General features: G+C 37.8%; 1 protein-coding gene across 4 annotated transcripts in view; it reads right to left on the bottom strand.

Annotated features, from left to right (window-relative positions):
- The window catches only part of PNISR (PNN interacting serine and arginine rich protein), a 28,503-nt gene extending 15,718 nt beyond the window's left edge, over positions 1-12,785 (bottom strand). For 2 of the 4 annotated variants that reach the window (XR_001918536.1, XM_018053133.1), the window contains exons 1-3: positions 12,662-12,777; positions 3,605-3,685; positions 1,167-1,281 (exon numbers count right to left, since the gene is read on the bottom strand). Coding sequence is in view for 3 of the 4 variants with exons in the window: in XM_018053133.1 (XP_017908622.1) it covers positions 1,167-1,254 (88 nt within the window). In the remaining variant the exon portion in view is untranslated. Of the gene's footprint in view, positions 1-1,166; positions 1,282-3,604; positions 3,686-12,661 lie in introns of all 4 variants that reach the window. The other 2 variants (XM_005684651.3, XM_005684652.3) reach the window with 2 other exon arrangements.

The following is a 12,794-nucleotide window of genomic DNA, read 5'->3' as shown; positions in this document are numbered from 1 at the left end:
ACTCATTTTTATTTAAAATTCATTGTTTCCTCTATCCCCATCAAAAATCTATAGCTTTTACTCATGTGATTAAAGTGACTGGAACTGTACATACATGTGGTACTACCCATGTCCATTTCCTGGTTTTCGTGTTATAACATAAACATGTAAAATGTAACCACTCAAGGAAACAAGATAAAGATTACATGAGATTCCCTGTAATCCCTTTGCAACTTCCTATAAACTTATAATTATTTCATAATAAAAGGTTTAAAAATCATAAAAAAAAACCATAGCTAACATTTTAAGATCTAACAGTATTAATAAAGTAAACAATGTAGACTAAGACACAGGCTTTTACATCTCAGTTTAGCTAAGATTAAATAAATATATTCTCATACATTTTGACAAAGGTGCAGTTAAACTTGGTAATGTATATCTAAAACTTTAAATGTACAACTGTGATCTATTAAACCTATTTCTTAGCTTTTTTTCCTAAGAAAATAACTGGATAAGTAATAATGGTATGTATACAAAATTAGGGGAATGTCTTCAAAAAGTCAAGTCACAATCAATCATCTAAAAGTAGATTTATTACAGTACAGTCCTATAACAGAATGCTCTGTAGCTATTAAAAAAAAAGAAATAGGAAAGCATTAACTCAGTAAACACAGGGCAGTAGAAGAGGTCATACCAATTAAGCAAAATTGGCTGTGAATTAACCACTGTTAGAACTCAGTAATAAATGGGGGATCCCTATACCCTTTTCTGCATCTATATAAGTTTGAGATACTTCATATTAAAGAGAGGTTTTAAAACTATATAGTATACCATCAGTTGATTATGATCTACATACAATCTTAAGACTCAGAATTAACAGCAGAAATATGATTAACTTAAGCAACACATTTAAGAAAGACTTTCTTCAGAAAACAAGAACTAAATCAGTTTTAGAAATATGAAATCTATACAAAACTTTCTACCCTTTGAGAAAATATTCCAAAGGGAAATCCATTCCTTGATATGTATGCTAGGTAAGATGATTCAAGAGAAAAAATTAAAATCCAACCATAAAATGACCCAATAAACCAATTTCAATTCTACCTCCCTTAATCCTTGTGCCTATCTTCCACCCATTTCTATATAACTCCCTACTCTAGTCCCCAAAATTCAATTTGTTTCCTTACTTGGATCCTGCTGGTGCTGGAATGACTGCATCCATTGTTGTTGGTTCAAAGGCCACTGCTGCCAAGGTTGTCCTCCTTGATCCCACATCCTGACTTTAAAAATATATCTTTCTGTCTTCAAAAAATAGTTTAACAAAGAGAGAATGAGTGTTATTTAATGTTAAAAAAGCTCACACATCAGAAATTATTATATGATTTTACATTTATGTCATCAGAGCTCTAAAATTCTGCTCAAAAGGTTGCCAGAAGCAACTGGAATTTTTTGGTTGGCAAGAATAGAAAATTTCATGTTAATGCTGGTATCAAGAGTTTGGAGGAAAGCATAGCTCTAATCAATTTAGCTCAAAGGGGGAAAAATCTAATTTTTCTAATTTTTTTCTAATTCTAATTTAATTTAAAATCTCATATAAACCTGTGGAATGTAATTATTTTGAAGATTATAAGAAAAAAAGGTTTATCTATTTAGCCTCCCATAATCCAAGACTTACTGAAGAGGGTTATCAAATAGTTCCAGTTAATGAAAGAAAACCATGAGCGCAGAAGGTAGAATAGATTTAGAAAGCAGTCATACTGTCAAACCTAATAAAAACAGCTGATTCACACAGTCTTAGAAGAAAAGTTGATGGGAAATCAAAAATTCAATGAGACACAATATTATGTCCCCATAATTACTATTTTCACCAAAAATGTTTACCTGAATCCAACTGAGCGAAAGTGAAAGTCACTCAGTCGTGTCTGACTCTGTGACCCCATGGTCTATGCAGTCCATGGAATACTCCAGGCCAGAATACTGGAGTGTGTAGCCTTTCCCTTCTCCAGGGGATCTTTCCAACCCAGGAATCAAACCTAGGTCTCCCACATTGCAGGCGGATTCTTTACCAGATGAGCTACAAGGGAAGCCTAAAATATTGGAGTGGGTAGCCTTTCCCTTCTCCAGAGGATCTTCCCAGCCCTGGAATGTGGAAGACCTGGGTTCGATTCCTGGGTTGGGAAGATCCCCTGAAGAAGGCAAAGGATACCCACTCCAATATTCTGGCCTAGAGATTCCATGGACTGTATAGTCCATGGGGTTGCAAAGAGTTGGACACGACTGAGCGACTTTCACTTTCCAGTGTGAAGGAATTACAAGGGGACAAGAGTATTGGCTAAACAGTATCAAAAGAAACAATCAGACAAATCTACAAGGTGAGACAGCCCACAAGACAAGGTTTTTTTTTGCCACATCATGCAGCTTGTGGGATCTCAGTTCCCTGACCAGGGACTGAACCAATGAAACCTAGAATCCTAACCACTAGGTCACCTGGAACCCCCCAAGACCAGGTTTCTTAATATATAATTAAGATGGAAAAGTAGGGGGGAAAGACATATGTTAATAACTATTAAATCTAGGTGATGAGTATGGGGACAAAACTGTAAACTAGCTTGAAAACTTTCACAGTAAAAAGTTTTAAATGCCTACAAGTCATTTTTATACTTTTTCCAACTCAGATATACAACCCTGTTCAAGAATCAATGACACGCATCGTAGGCAGATGTTTCTTCATTTTTGTACCCCAGGCCTTAACATATAGCAGGCATTAAATAAATATTTACTAAATGCATCCTTTCAGACCCTTTCCTCTATTCTAAGAACAAAACTATTTCTTAGTATTGCACAATCACAAAAAGTATGACAGCCAGATATTATGGAAGTAATAGCTGCTAAGTCACTTCAGTCGTGTCCAACTCTGTGTGACCCCATGGACGGCAGCCCACCAGGCTCCACCGTCCCTGGGATTCTCTAGGCAAGAACACCGGAGTGGGTTGCCATTTCCTTCTCCAATGCATGAAAGTGAAAAGTGAAAGTGAAGTCGCTTAGTCGTGTCCGACTCTTGGCTACCTCATGGACTGCAGCCTACCAGGCTCCTCTGTCCATGGGATTTTCCAGGCAAGAGTACTGGAGTGGGGTGCCATTGCCTTCTCCAACTTAAATACAACAATGGGCTATTACAATCCAGGCTTGTAGCATTTGCAACTAGTCTTTGCTGCATTCTCACAACATTAAATACTTCTATCCGCGGCAGATCCTGACCTCTCAGTTGAACACTGTGAATTAGGGAAGATGCACTCCTTTGTTATACCTTATTTACTCATAAGTCAAGTGCACTTACTTGTCTTCTAATTGTATTATATGTTCTATTATAATGGTATTATTAGAATAAGGCAAAACAGGCACTAAATAGTACCACACTTAAGGCCAATAACTGGACTGGGTATCAATTCCAAGCTTCTTTTTCTGATCTTTTTTCCAATTTCCTCTTTTCCAACTATACCTTTAAAAGTTCTTTAAAAGCTAATGACTCATTAGCACTCTTGAAAACGTTAAATAACTTTAGCTAAAAGGAAACAAATAAATAGAGGAACAGCCAGAAGAAACACCAACTGCTATTTTGACTAACCTCAGAGGTTCACCTTCTGTTCAAAATTTAGGATGATTCAGACCTACAGCTTGGAAGCATAGCAGCAATATTACTTATGCCCTGGAAAAAAAAAAAAAGTGAATGTTTGCACTTAAATAATAAAGAGTTATGAGAATTAATAAAAATAAATTCTAGAGATGCAACACAAAAGTGTGATCATCTCCAAATTAATCTGAAACTTGTTCTTCCATTAATTTTATAAGAAAATATTTACCATTGTAAATTTAAGGAAACCAGTACATCAAAAATGAGAAAGCAAAGCTTTTAAAACATTTTTCTTTCAAAAATTTCTTTTTTATTTACTTGAACAACTCACTAACAATATAAAACACGTCCAGCAATTTAGGAACTATCATTCATTGTTGTTCAGTCACTAAGTCGTGTCTGACTCTTTTCCATCCCATGGGCTGCAGCAGGCCAGGCTTCCCTGTCCGTCAAACTATTTTCCACACTTTGCTCAAACTCACATTCACCGAGTCAGTGATGCCATCCAATTATCTCATTCTCTGTCGCCCCCTTCTCCTCCTTGCCCTTAATCTTTCCCAGCATCAGAGTCTTTTCCAACCAGTCGGCTCTTTCCATCAGGTGGCCAAAGGATTGGAGCTTCAGCCTCAGTCCTTCCAATGACTATTCAGGGTTGATTTCCTTTAGGATTGACTGGTTTGATCTCCTTGCTGTCCAAGTTAAGAGTCTTCTCCAGCGCCACAACTTGAAAGCATCAATTCTTTGGCATTCAGCCTTCTTTATGGCCCAACTCTCACATCCATACATGACTACTGGAAAAACCATAGCTTTGACTATATGGCCCTTTGTCCGCAAAGTGCTTTTTAACACACTGTCTAGGTTTGCCATAGCTTTCCTTCCAAGGAGCAAGCGTCTTTCAATTGCTTGGCTACAGTCATTGTCTGCAGTGATTCTGGAGCCCAAGAAAACAAAATCTGTCACTGTTTCAAATTTTTTCCCATCTATTTTCCATGAAGTGATGGGACTGGAGGCCATGATCTTTGTTTTCTGAATGTTGAGTTTTAAGCCAGCTTTTTCTCTATCCTGTTTCACTTTCATCAAGAGGCTTTTTAGTTCCTCTTCACTTTCTGCCATAAGGGTGGTATCATCTGCGTATCTGAGGTTGTTGATATTTCTTCTGGCAATCCTGATTCCAGCTTGTGCTTCACCCAGCCCAGCATTCTGCATGATGCATTTTGTACACAAGTTAAATAAGCAGGATGACTAGATACAGCCTTGATGTACTCCTTTCCCAATTTGGAACGAGTCTGTTGTTCCTTGTCCAGTTCTAACTGTTGCTTCTTGACCTGCATCCAGGTTTTTCAGGAGACAGGTCAGGTGGTCTGGTATTCCTAGCTCTTGAAGAATTTTTCAGTTTGTTGTGATCCATACAGTCGAAGGCTTTAGAGTAGTCAATGAAGCAGAAGTAGATATTTTCCTGAATTCTCTTGCTTTTTCTACAATCCAATGGATGTTGGCAATTTGATCTGTTTCCTCTGCCTTTTCTAAATCCAGCTTGTACATCTGGAAGTTCTGTTCACATATTGCTGAAGCCTAGCTTGAAGGATTACGAGCAGTACCTTGCTAGCATGTGAAATGAGTGCAACTGTGTGGCAGTTTGAACATTTTGGCATTGTCATTCTTTGGGATTGGAATGAAAGCTCCAATTGTCATATATGCCAAGAAAAAAAAGGAACATTTTAAAAGATCTCGTCTATCTGATATGAAATTAATGATACAAATAAGGTAATAAATTCAGTCTTCCATGGAATTCTAAGTTTAAAAATTACATCAGCAAGGTGAGAACAATTTGTCCTTTAAATAGTTTCATCTTCTTCCCATTATATTAATACCTTTTTAAAGCTGATAGACCTTCCAAAGGTACTGGACACCTTCTTGCTGTCCTAAAGCCTATGACCCTGCAGTCACTAAACAACAAATGAATAAATAAGCCTATAGGTTCTTCTTTCCCTCTGTTTACTTTTATTGTTTACCTTGTTAATGATAAGAAAATTGTTGACTTACATACATGAGAACCAAAAGGCTGGTGTTTAAGCACAGTTTGCTATGTTTTACAAAGCTCTAACAGGACATCAGAGTTAATGCATAGATTTTTCTGTGGTAGGTTGTAAACTCATACAATGCAGGGACTATAATAAGCTCTATATAGTGTCTGCTGGGGTTGCAAATAGATGTGCACATAATAAAATCACTGTAACATATCAGTGATGTATGTTGACAATCATCATTGCCAAGACACACATTTACTTTTCTGGAAACCACTCTAAAAACAGTTTCTTTTACTTACTCATGTTTAATGGCTGTCAAGGCCAATTTTTTCAATTCTGCTTCTTAAGTTTTCTGATTATCACTTGTCACCTAGACTTCAGAACACAAGCTGATGATGCCTATCTATATCACTCACTAGCTATGTGAATATGGGGAAATTAACTATTCTCTAATCCTTGGTTTTCTCAACTCTAAAGTGGTAGACATAATGTCTATCCCACAGGGTTATTATGAAGACTGAGTGGGAAATATATAAAAACTGGGCACAAAAAGCTTCAATAAGTAGCAGTTAATATCACCACCTAGACTTTCTCACAATGTTTTTGACAGCACTCAAGTTTACAACTGGGGACAGGGAGGGGTGATCAAGCCAATCCATTTCAACTCAATTCCATTTTCTTACCTTAAAGCAATCTAAGAGTTATCCAGATTTCATTTTATCTTTGGGGGAAAAAAAAAAAAACACAAAACTTTTTGCTCCCATTTCTCACAATATCATAAGCTGAAGCTTTTATTAAAACAAAACAAAGCAAAATTTTTCAACTTTTTCTATATAGAGATTTTATGTGCATATTTTCAAAAGTGATTTGTATTACTTACACCATTTCTCTGTTTGTTAAAACCAACCATTTCTATTTTTACTATACTTTCCAAAGCTTGTTCCCTCCAAAGTTTTTATAAAAGCTATTATTCAAATACAGTGTTTGATACACTTAGGCTGAGAAAAATATGGAAACAATGTGAAATTGTGACAAAAGCAGAATAAAAACAACTACTTCTGCTTCACTGACTACGCTAAAGCCTTTGATTGTATGGATCACAACAAACTGTGGAAAAATTCTTAAAGAGATGGGAATACCAGACTACCTTACCTGCCTCCTGAGAATTCTGTATACAGGTCAAGAAACAACAGTTAGAATCAGACAAGGAACAACAGACTGGTTCCAAATTGGGAAAGGAGTATGTCAAGGCTGTATCTTGTCAGCCTGTTTATTTAACTTATGTGCAGAGTACATCATGCGAAATGCCAGGCTGGATGAAGCACAAGCTGGAATCAAAGTTGTGGGGAGAAATGTCAATAACCTCAGATATGTAGATGACACCACCCTATGGTAGAAAGTGAAGAGGAACTAAAAAGCCTCTTGATGAAAGTGAAATAGTAGAGAGAAAAAGCTGGCTTAAAACTCAACATTCAAAAAACAAAGATCATGGCCTCTGGTCCCATCACTTCATGGAAAATACATGGGGAGAAAATGGAAACAGTGACAGACTTTGTTTTCTTTTGTTCCAAAATCACTGGAGATGGTGACTGTAGCCATGAAATTGAAAGACACTTGTTCCCTGGAAGGAAAGCCATGACAAACCTAGACAGCATATTAAAAGCAGAGAGATTACTTTGCCAGCAAAGGTCTGTATAGCCAAAGCTATGGTTTTCTCAGTAGTCACGTATGGACGTTAAGAGTTGGACTATAACGAAAGCTGAGTGCTGAAGAATTGATGCTTCTGAACTGTGGTGTTGGGGAAGACTCTTGAGAGTCCCTTGGACTGCAAGGAGATCCAACCAGTCAATCCTAAAGGAAATCAATCCTGAATATTCACTGGAATGACTGATGCTGAAGCTCCAATACTTTGGCCACCTGATGCGAAGAGCTGACTCATTAGAAAAGATCTTGATACTGGGAAAGACTGAAGGCAGGAGAAGGGGATGACAGAAGATGAGATGGTGGGAAAGCATCACCAACTCAATGGACATGAGTTTGAGCAAGCTCCAGGAGATGGTGAAAGACAGGAAAGCCTAGCATGCTGCAGTCCATGGGGTCACAAAGAGTCGGACATGACTGAGTGACTGAACAATGACAACAATAAAATGCTTCAGTTAAACCTGCACTTGAGAAACTTTACTTGGCTACAGAAAATGAATGTTGAACAAGCATGTTGGCAGAACACCAAAGTTTCAGTCTTTTTGGAAGGCAAGTTAACAGTAGAGTATTTTATCACAATTTTAAATGCTCATCCCTCTGAGCCAGCAATCCCACTTCAGGGACTTAGAACCATGGATGAGCATACTCACCATCTAATTCAAAAACCTGTAGCATGTCTGTAACAGTGAACATCTGCTTTTAGTGACAATCAAAAGGCAATAGGTGAGTTAAGAGTGAACCATACAGTGAACTGCTATTTTTAGCCCTTAAAATGAATAAGGTAGATTTTTATATGCTGACATATACTGATGTACAAATTGTATTATGAATTGTATATGGAAAAAAATTATGATGCAGGATCAATAATGATGCCACTCAAAGTTTTTTATTTTTTAAGAATGCAATTTAGTATAGAAAATTACTAAATTACCAAAAAGTTCTTAAAACTGGTAAGCTCTGGAGAGGGAAAACAGAGATCAGTTGATTTTAATTTTTTATTTTCTTTCTGTATTCTTTGAACTATTTAATTATGACAGTGCATTTTAAAAAACAAATCTACTAAAGATTTTTAAAGATACAAAGAACCAAGAAGCTGATCATCAAAATTTTTATGTGTTTTATCTTGACTCAAGAATATTGAGGGCATAGGAAATATAATTATTTTGAATTCTCCAAAGTGCTTTGCCCATATTTAGTGGTAAAATATTTTACTCAGTCACTGAAATTTATTATCAAGTAAATATATTAATATTCACTGATGAGGATGACATTTTAGTACTGCATCTCTGACTTTGTAACATCAAAAATCAATTTCAATCTATTCATTCTTTGCTTAGTTTTAAAGAACCATAAGCTCAATTTCTCAAATTTAGAGAAATGTGATCATTGATGAGCTGGGCTGCAAGACTTTCCCTTCACAGGATTAAATTAACTGCTATTTCCTTGGAAACAACTGGGATTTGGGAAGACCAGAAAGATCAACAACCATGGTTTACATCAGATCATGCACATTATTACACACAGCTACAAAAATCTAGTTTATAAATATGACCAGTGTTATGGATTGAATTGTGTTCTGCTAAAAGATATGTTACTCCTTGGAAGGAAAGTTATGACCAACCTAGATAGCATATTCAAAAGCAGAGACATTACTTTGCCAACAAAGGTCCGTCTAGTCAAGGCTATGGTTTTTCCAGTGGTCATGTATGGATGTGAGAGTTGGACTAAAAGAAAGCTGAGTGCTGAAGAACTGATGCTTTGAAACTGTGGTGTTGGAGAAGACTCTTGAGAGTCCCTTGGACTGCAAGGAGATCCAACCAGTCAATCCTAAAGGAGAACAGTCCTGGGTGTTCATTGGAAAGACTGATGCTGAAGCTGAAACTCCAATACTTTGGCCACCTCATGCAAAGAGTTGACTCATTGGAAAAGACCACGATGCTGGGAGGGATTGGGGGCAGGAGGAGAAGGGGACGACAGAGGATGAGATGGCTGGATGGCATCACCGACTCGATGGACATGAGTTTGGGTAAACTCTGGGAGTTGGTGATGGACAGAGAGGCCTGGTGTGCTGCGATTCATGGGGTCGCAAAGAATCGGACATGACTGAGTGACTGAACTGAACTGAGAATATATGTTGAAGTTCTACCCCGACTTCCATTAACTGTGAACATGGCCTTATTTGGAAATAGGGTCTTGGCAAATATATTAAAATGAGGTCATACTGGATTAAAGTGGGTCCTAAGCCATGAAAAAGAGAGACAGACATTGGGAAAATGCCATGTGACCACAGCAGCAGAGACTGGAGTAAATTGTCTATAGCCCAGGAAAGCCAAAGACTGCTGGGAACCAACAGAAACTTCGAAGAGGCAAGAAAACACCCTCCCCTAGAGCAGAGAGAAAGAGAAGAAGGAAAAGGAGGAGAATGGTGGGGAGGACTCTCAAGCACACAATGCATGACCCTGTCAAAACCTTTAATTTCAGTCAAACACTTGTAGGCTGGAGAACTGTGAAAGAACAAATTTCTGTTGCTTTAAAGTCAGTCTGAGGCAATTCGGTACAGTATCTCTATGAAACTAATACAACTGGAAATGACCATAAATTATCATATTTATTTCTTAGATGACTCTATATTAGAACAATCATTGCTATGAGGTTCTTGAAATTACTCATTTAAATGACAATCATTAATATTTGCAAAAGTCATCTTATAGACTGTATGACAGATGAATGAGAATGAAAATGTGGTGTTTGTTTTAAAGCCCTTAATGCACCAATTGGAAAATCAAAGAAATATAGAAATATACCCATTCTTTGGTGCGTATAATGAAGTTTCTCACATCAAACACAAACCACAAAATGCAACAACCTTCTTACCCCCTGCCATTTCAGTCTTACACTCATGGTAACTGACCTCAAAGTCAAAAAGAATATATTTGGATCAAGTCAGATTACTTAAAAATGGAACTAACAAAGTTAACCGTGTAATCATTTGAAATGTCGTAACTTTTTTTGCTACTTGGTGTGAAATGCATTTTAGTATATACTGAAATACGTCCATAGCTTACAACTCGAGAGGTAATCAAAAAATACTGGAGAACTGAATCCTTTGATTATAGACAACAAAAACAAGTGATATTTGAAAAATAAATTTGGAAGAAAAAAACTGTAGAAAAGCTAAAGGAAACAACCCCCAATAGCAACAAAAACACTTACCTTTGTTCTAATACCATTTTCCAAGTAATGAAAGTAATCAGGGATCGGTAAAGCAATAGCTGATTCTTAGAACTGGGGCAAGAAATATACAAAATGAGCCTGGAGCATCTTGCAGTGCCAGGAAGTAAGATGATGCTCAAAAAGGGGGATGGGGAACATGGGAGGATGTCAAATGTGCAGAGTAGACAACTCAAAGAGCTACCTGTGTCCAAAGGTGGAATAATTTGGGCAATAAAATAAAGTAGTACTGGATTACAACACAAATATGACATAAATATTTATGAATCCTGACATAAATAAGTGATTAAAATAAACTGGAGAGAAGAGACAAATCTTCTATGCAGAGGCATTCCAAATAACTTATGTAGATACTCCATCATAAAGGAGGAAGAACTTAACTCTCTACTCCTTAAGTATGGACTGTGCAAAGGGACTCCCAAAGAGTACAGTATGGAAAGGGGAAAGTGGACAGGGGAGAGTATACTCCTGAGCAATTTGACAAACACTACCTCAAGCAGGTGAGCAAGGTCAATATCAACATGGTAAGTCATGTTCATAGTATGTAGCCTAGATACAACGTGATGAAAAGGGCACTGAACCTCTGTGATCTTCCTCCTCAAAAACCCTAATACCAATCTTATCGTGAGAAAAACAACAAATTCCAATAGCAGGTCACCCTACAAAATATCTGGCCAGTACCCCCTAGAAATTGTCAAGATCACTGTGTTACTTTGCTAGGGCTGCCATAACAGAGTACCAAAGACTGGATAACTCAAACAACAGAAATTTATTTCCTCATGGTTCTGGAGGCTGCTAAGCGTTTCTCTTTTTTTTTCCAAAAGAGCAGTACACAGAGGGAAGTTATTATTATAACATTACTGAAGTTTCATTATAACATGTAGGGCCCATGCTAATGACCTCATTTTACTTCTTTAAAGATCCTATCTCCAAATATAGTCATATTTTGAGGCACTGAAGTTAGGACATCACTGTATGAATTTTCAGCCTGTAAAAGCCATAGAAAACAAAGCAGGCCTAAAAACCTGTCACAACCAAAGAAGACTAAGGACATATAGCCATTAAATTTATATGATATTCTAAATAGGATCTTGGGCTGGAAAAAGGATATTAGGTTTAAACTTAGGCAATGTGAATAAACTAGGGACTTTATGCAATAATGTACTAATATTGGTCCATTCAATATAACAAACGTACCATACTAAAGTTAATAGGAGAAACTGTGTATGCGGGGTGGGGGAGAGGAAGTAGTTTATACGGTAACTCTGTACCACCTGCTCAATTTTTCTGTAAATCAAAAACTGTTCTAAAAAAATTAAAGCCTATTAACAATACATTTTTAAACAGTCTCAAGAACACCTTAAAATAACAGATTTACCTTACCTACAGCCCACATCACCTTACAAAACAGTTTTTGTTGCCTCTGCCTTGCTGCACTCCAACGAGAAACTCCAAGTTTATTTTGCTGTTCTATGAATTAACCACCAACAATCAGAATCTGTCGAGGACCCGAGAGGTTCAGACGACAATAGTATCCTCTACAGGATAATGAAACTGAAATGTCGGATGCTACCTTTCTTTCCCGAAGTTTAAGACAGTCTCTATGACTTTAAAAATACAAGGATAATACAAACTATAAGGAACCTAACTGTACTTAAAAGAACACAGTTGCCCTTGACTGCGCCTGCGTAGTCTCAGCTACTAGACACAGAAGGTCCAGGGCCGAGCCCCCGCCTCCTCTGCTCCCCTGCACCCCCCTCCCCAGAAGAGGGTTCCCACTGCGCACGCGCAGTGCTTAACGGCCGGTCAGGAGCCCAACAATCACTCCCTTCTCATCGGAGAAGGAACTCTCGTAGTTAGGCGAGCTCGTGAGCACTCTCTTTCAATAAGAACATTTCCTTTTCACCGGGAGCATCGCCGTGATTCATCAAGTCAGGCGGACGCCACCGCTTTAAGGGAGAAGAGGTTCCAGCGGTCGCCCCAAGCAGCGTACGCAGGCTATGTGTTTAAGTTATGCTACCTTCGCCACAGAAACCAAGAAAGCTGTAATGGCTTGGCAAGTCCCCGCGCCTAATCGTTTAGCACCACTTACCCACTGTTTCCGGAACACCGCTGTCGCCACCGTTCCTGTAATACCTCTCCAACCCTTTCGATGCTTCTACTTCTCCACGAACAAGACAAGATGGCGCCCGATTAGTCTCACCCGGAAGTGAATAATAATAACA

Source organism: Capra hircus, chromosome 9 (genome assembly GCF_001704415.2).
Source record: "Capra hircus breed San Clemente chromosome 9, ASM170441v1, whole genome shotgun sequence".
NCBI classification, from domain to species: Eukaryota; Metazoa; Chordata; class Mammalia; order Artiodactyla; family Bovidae; genus Capra; species Capra hircus.
This window is presented reverse-complemented; position numbering and strand designations above follow the sequence as displayed.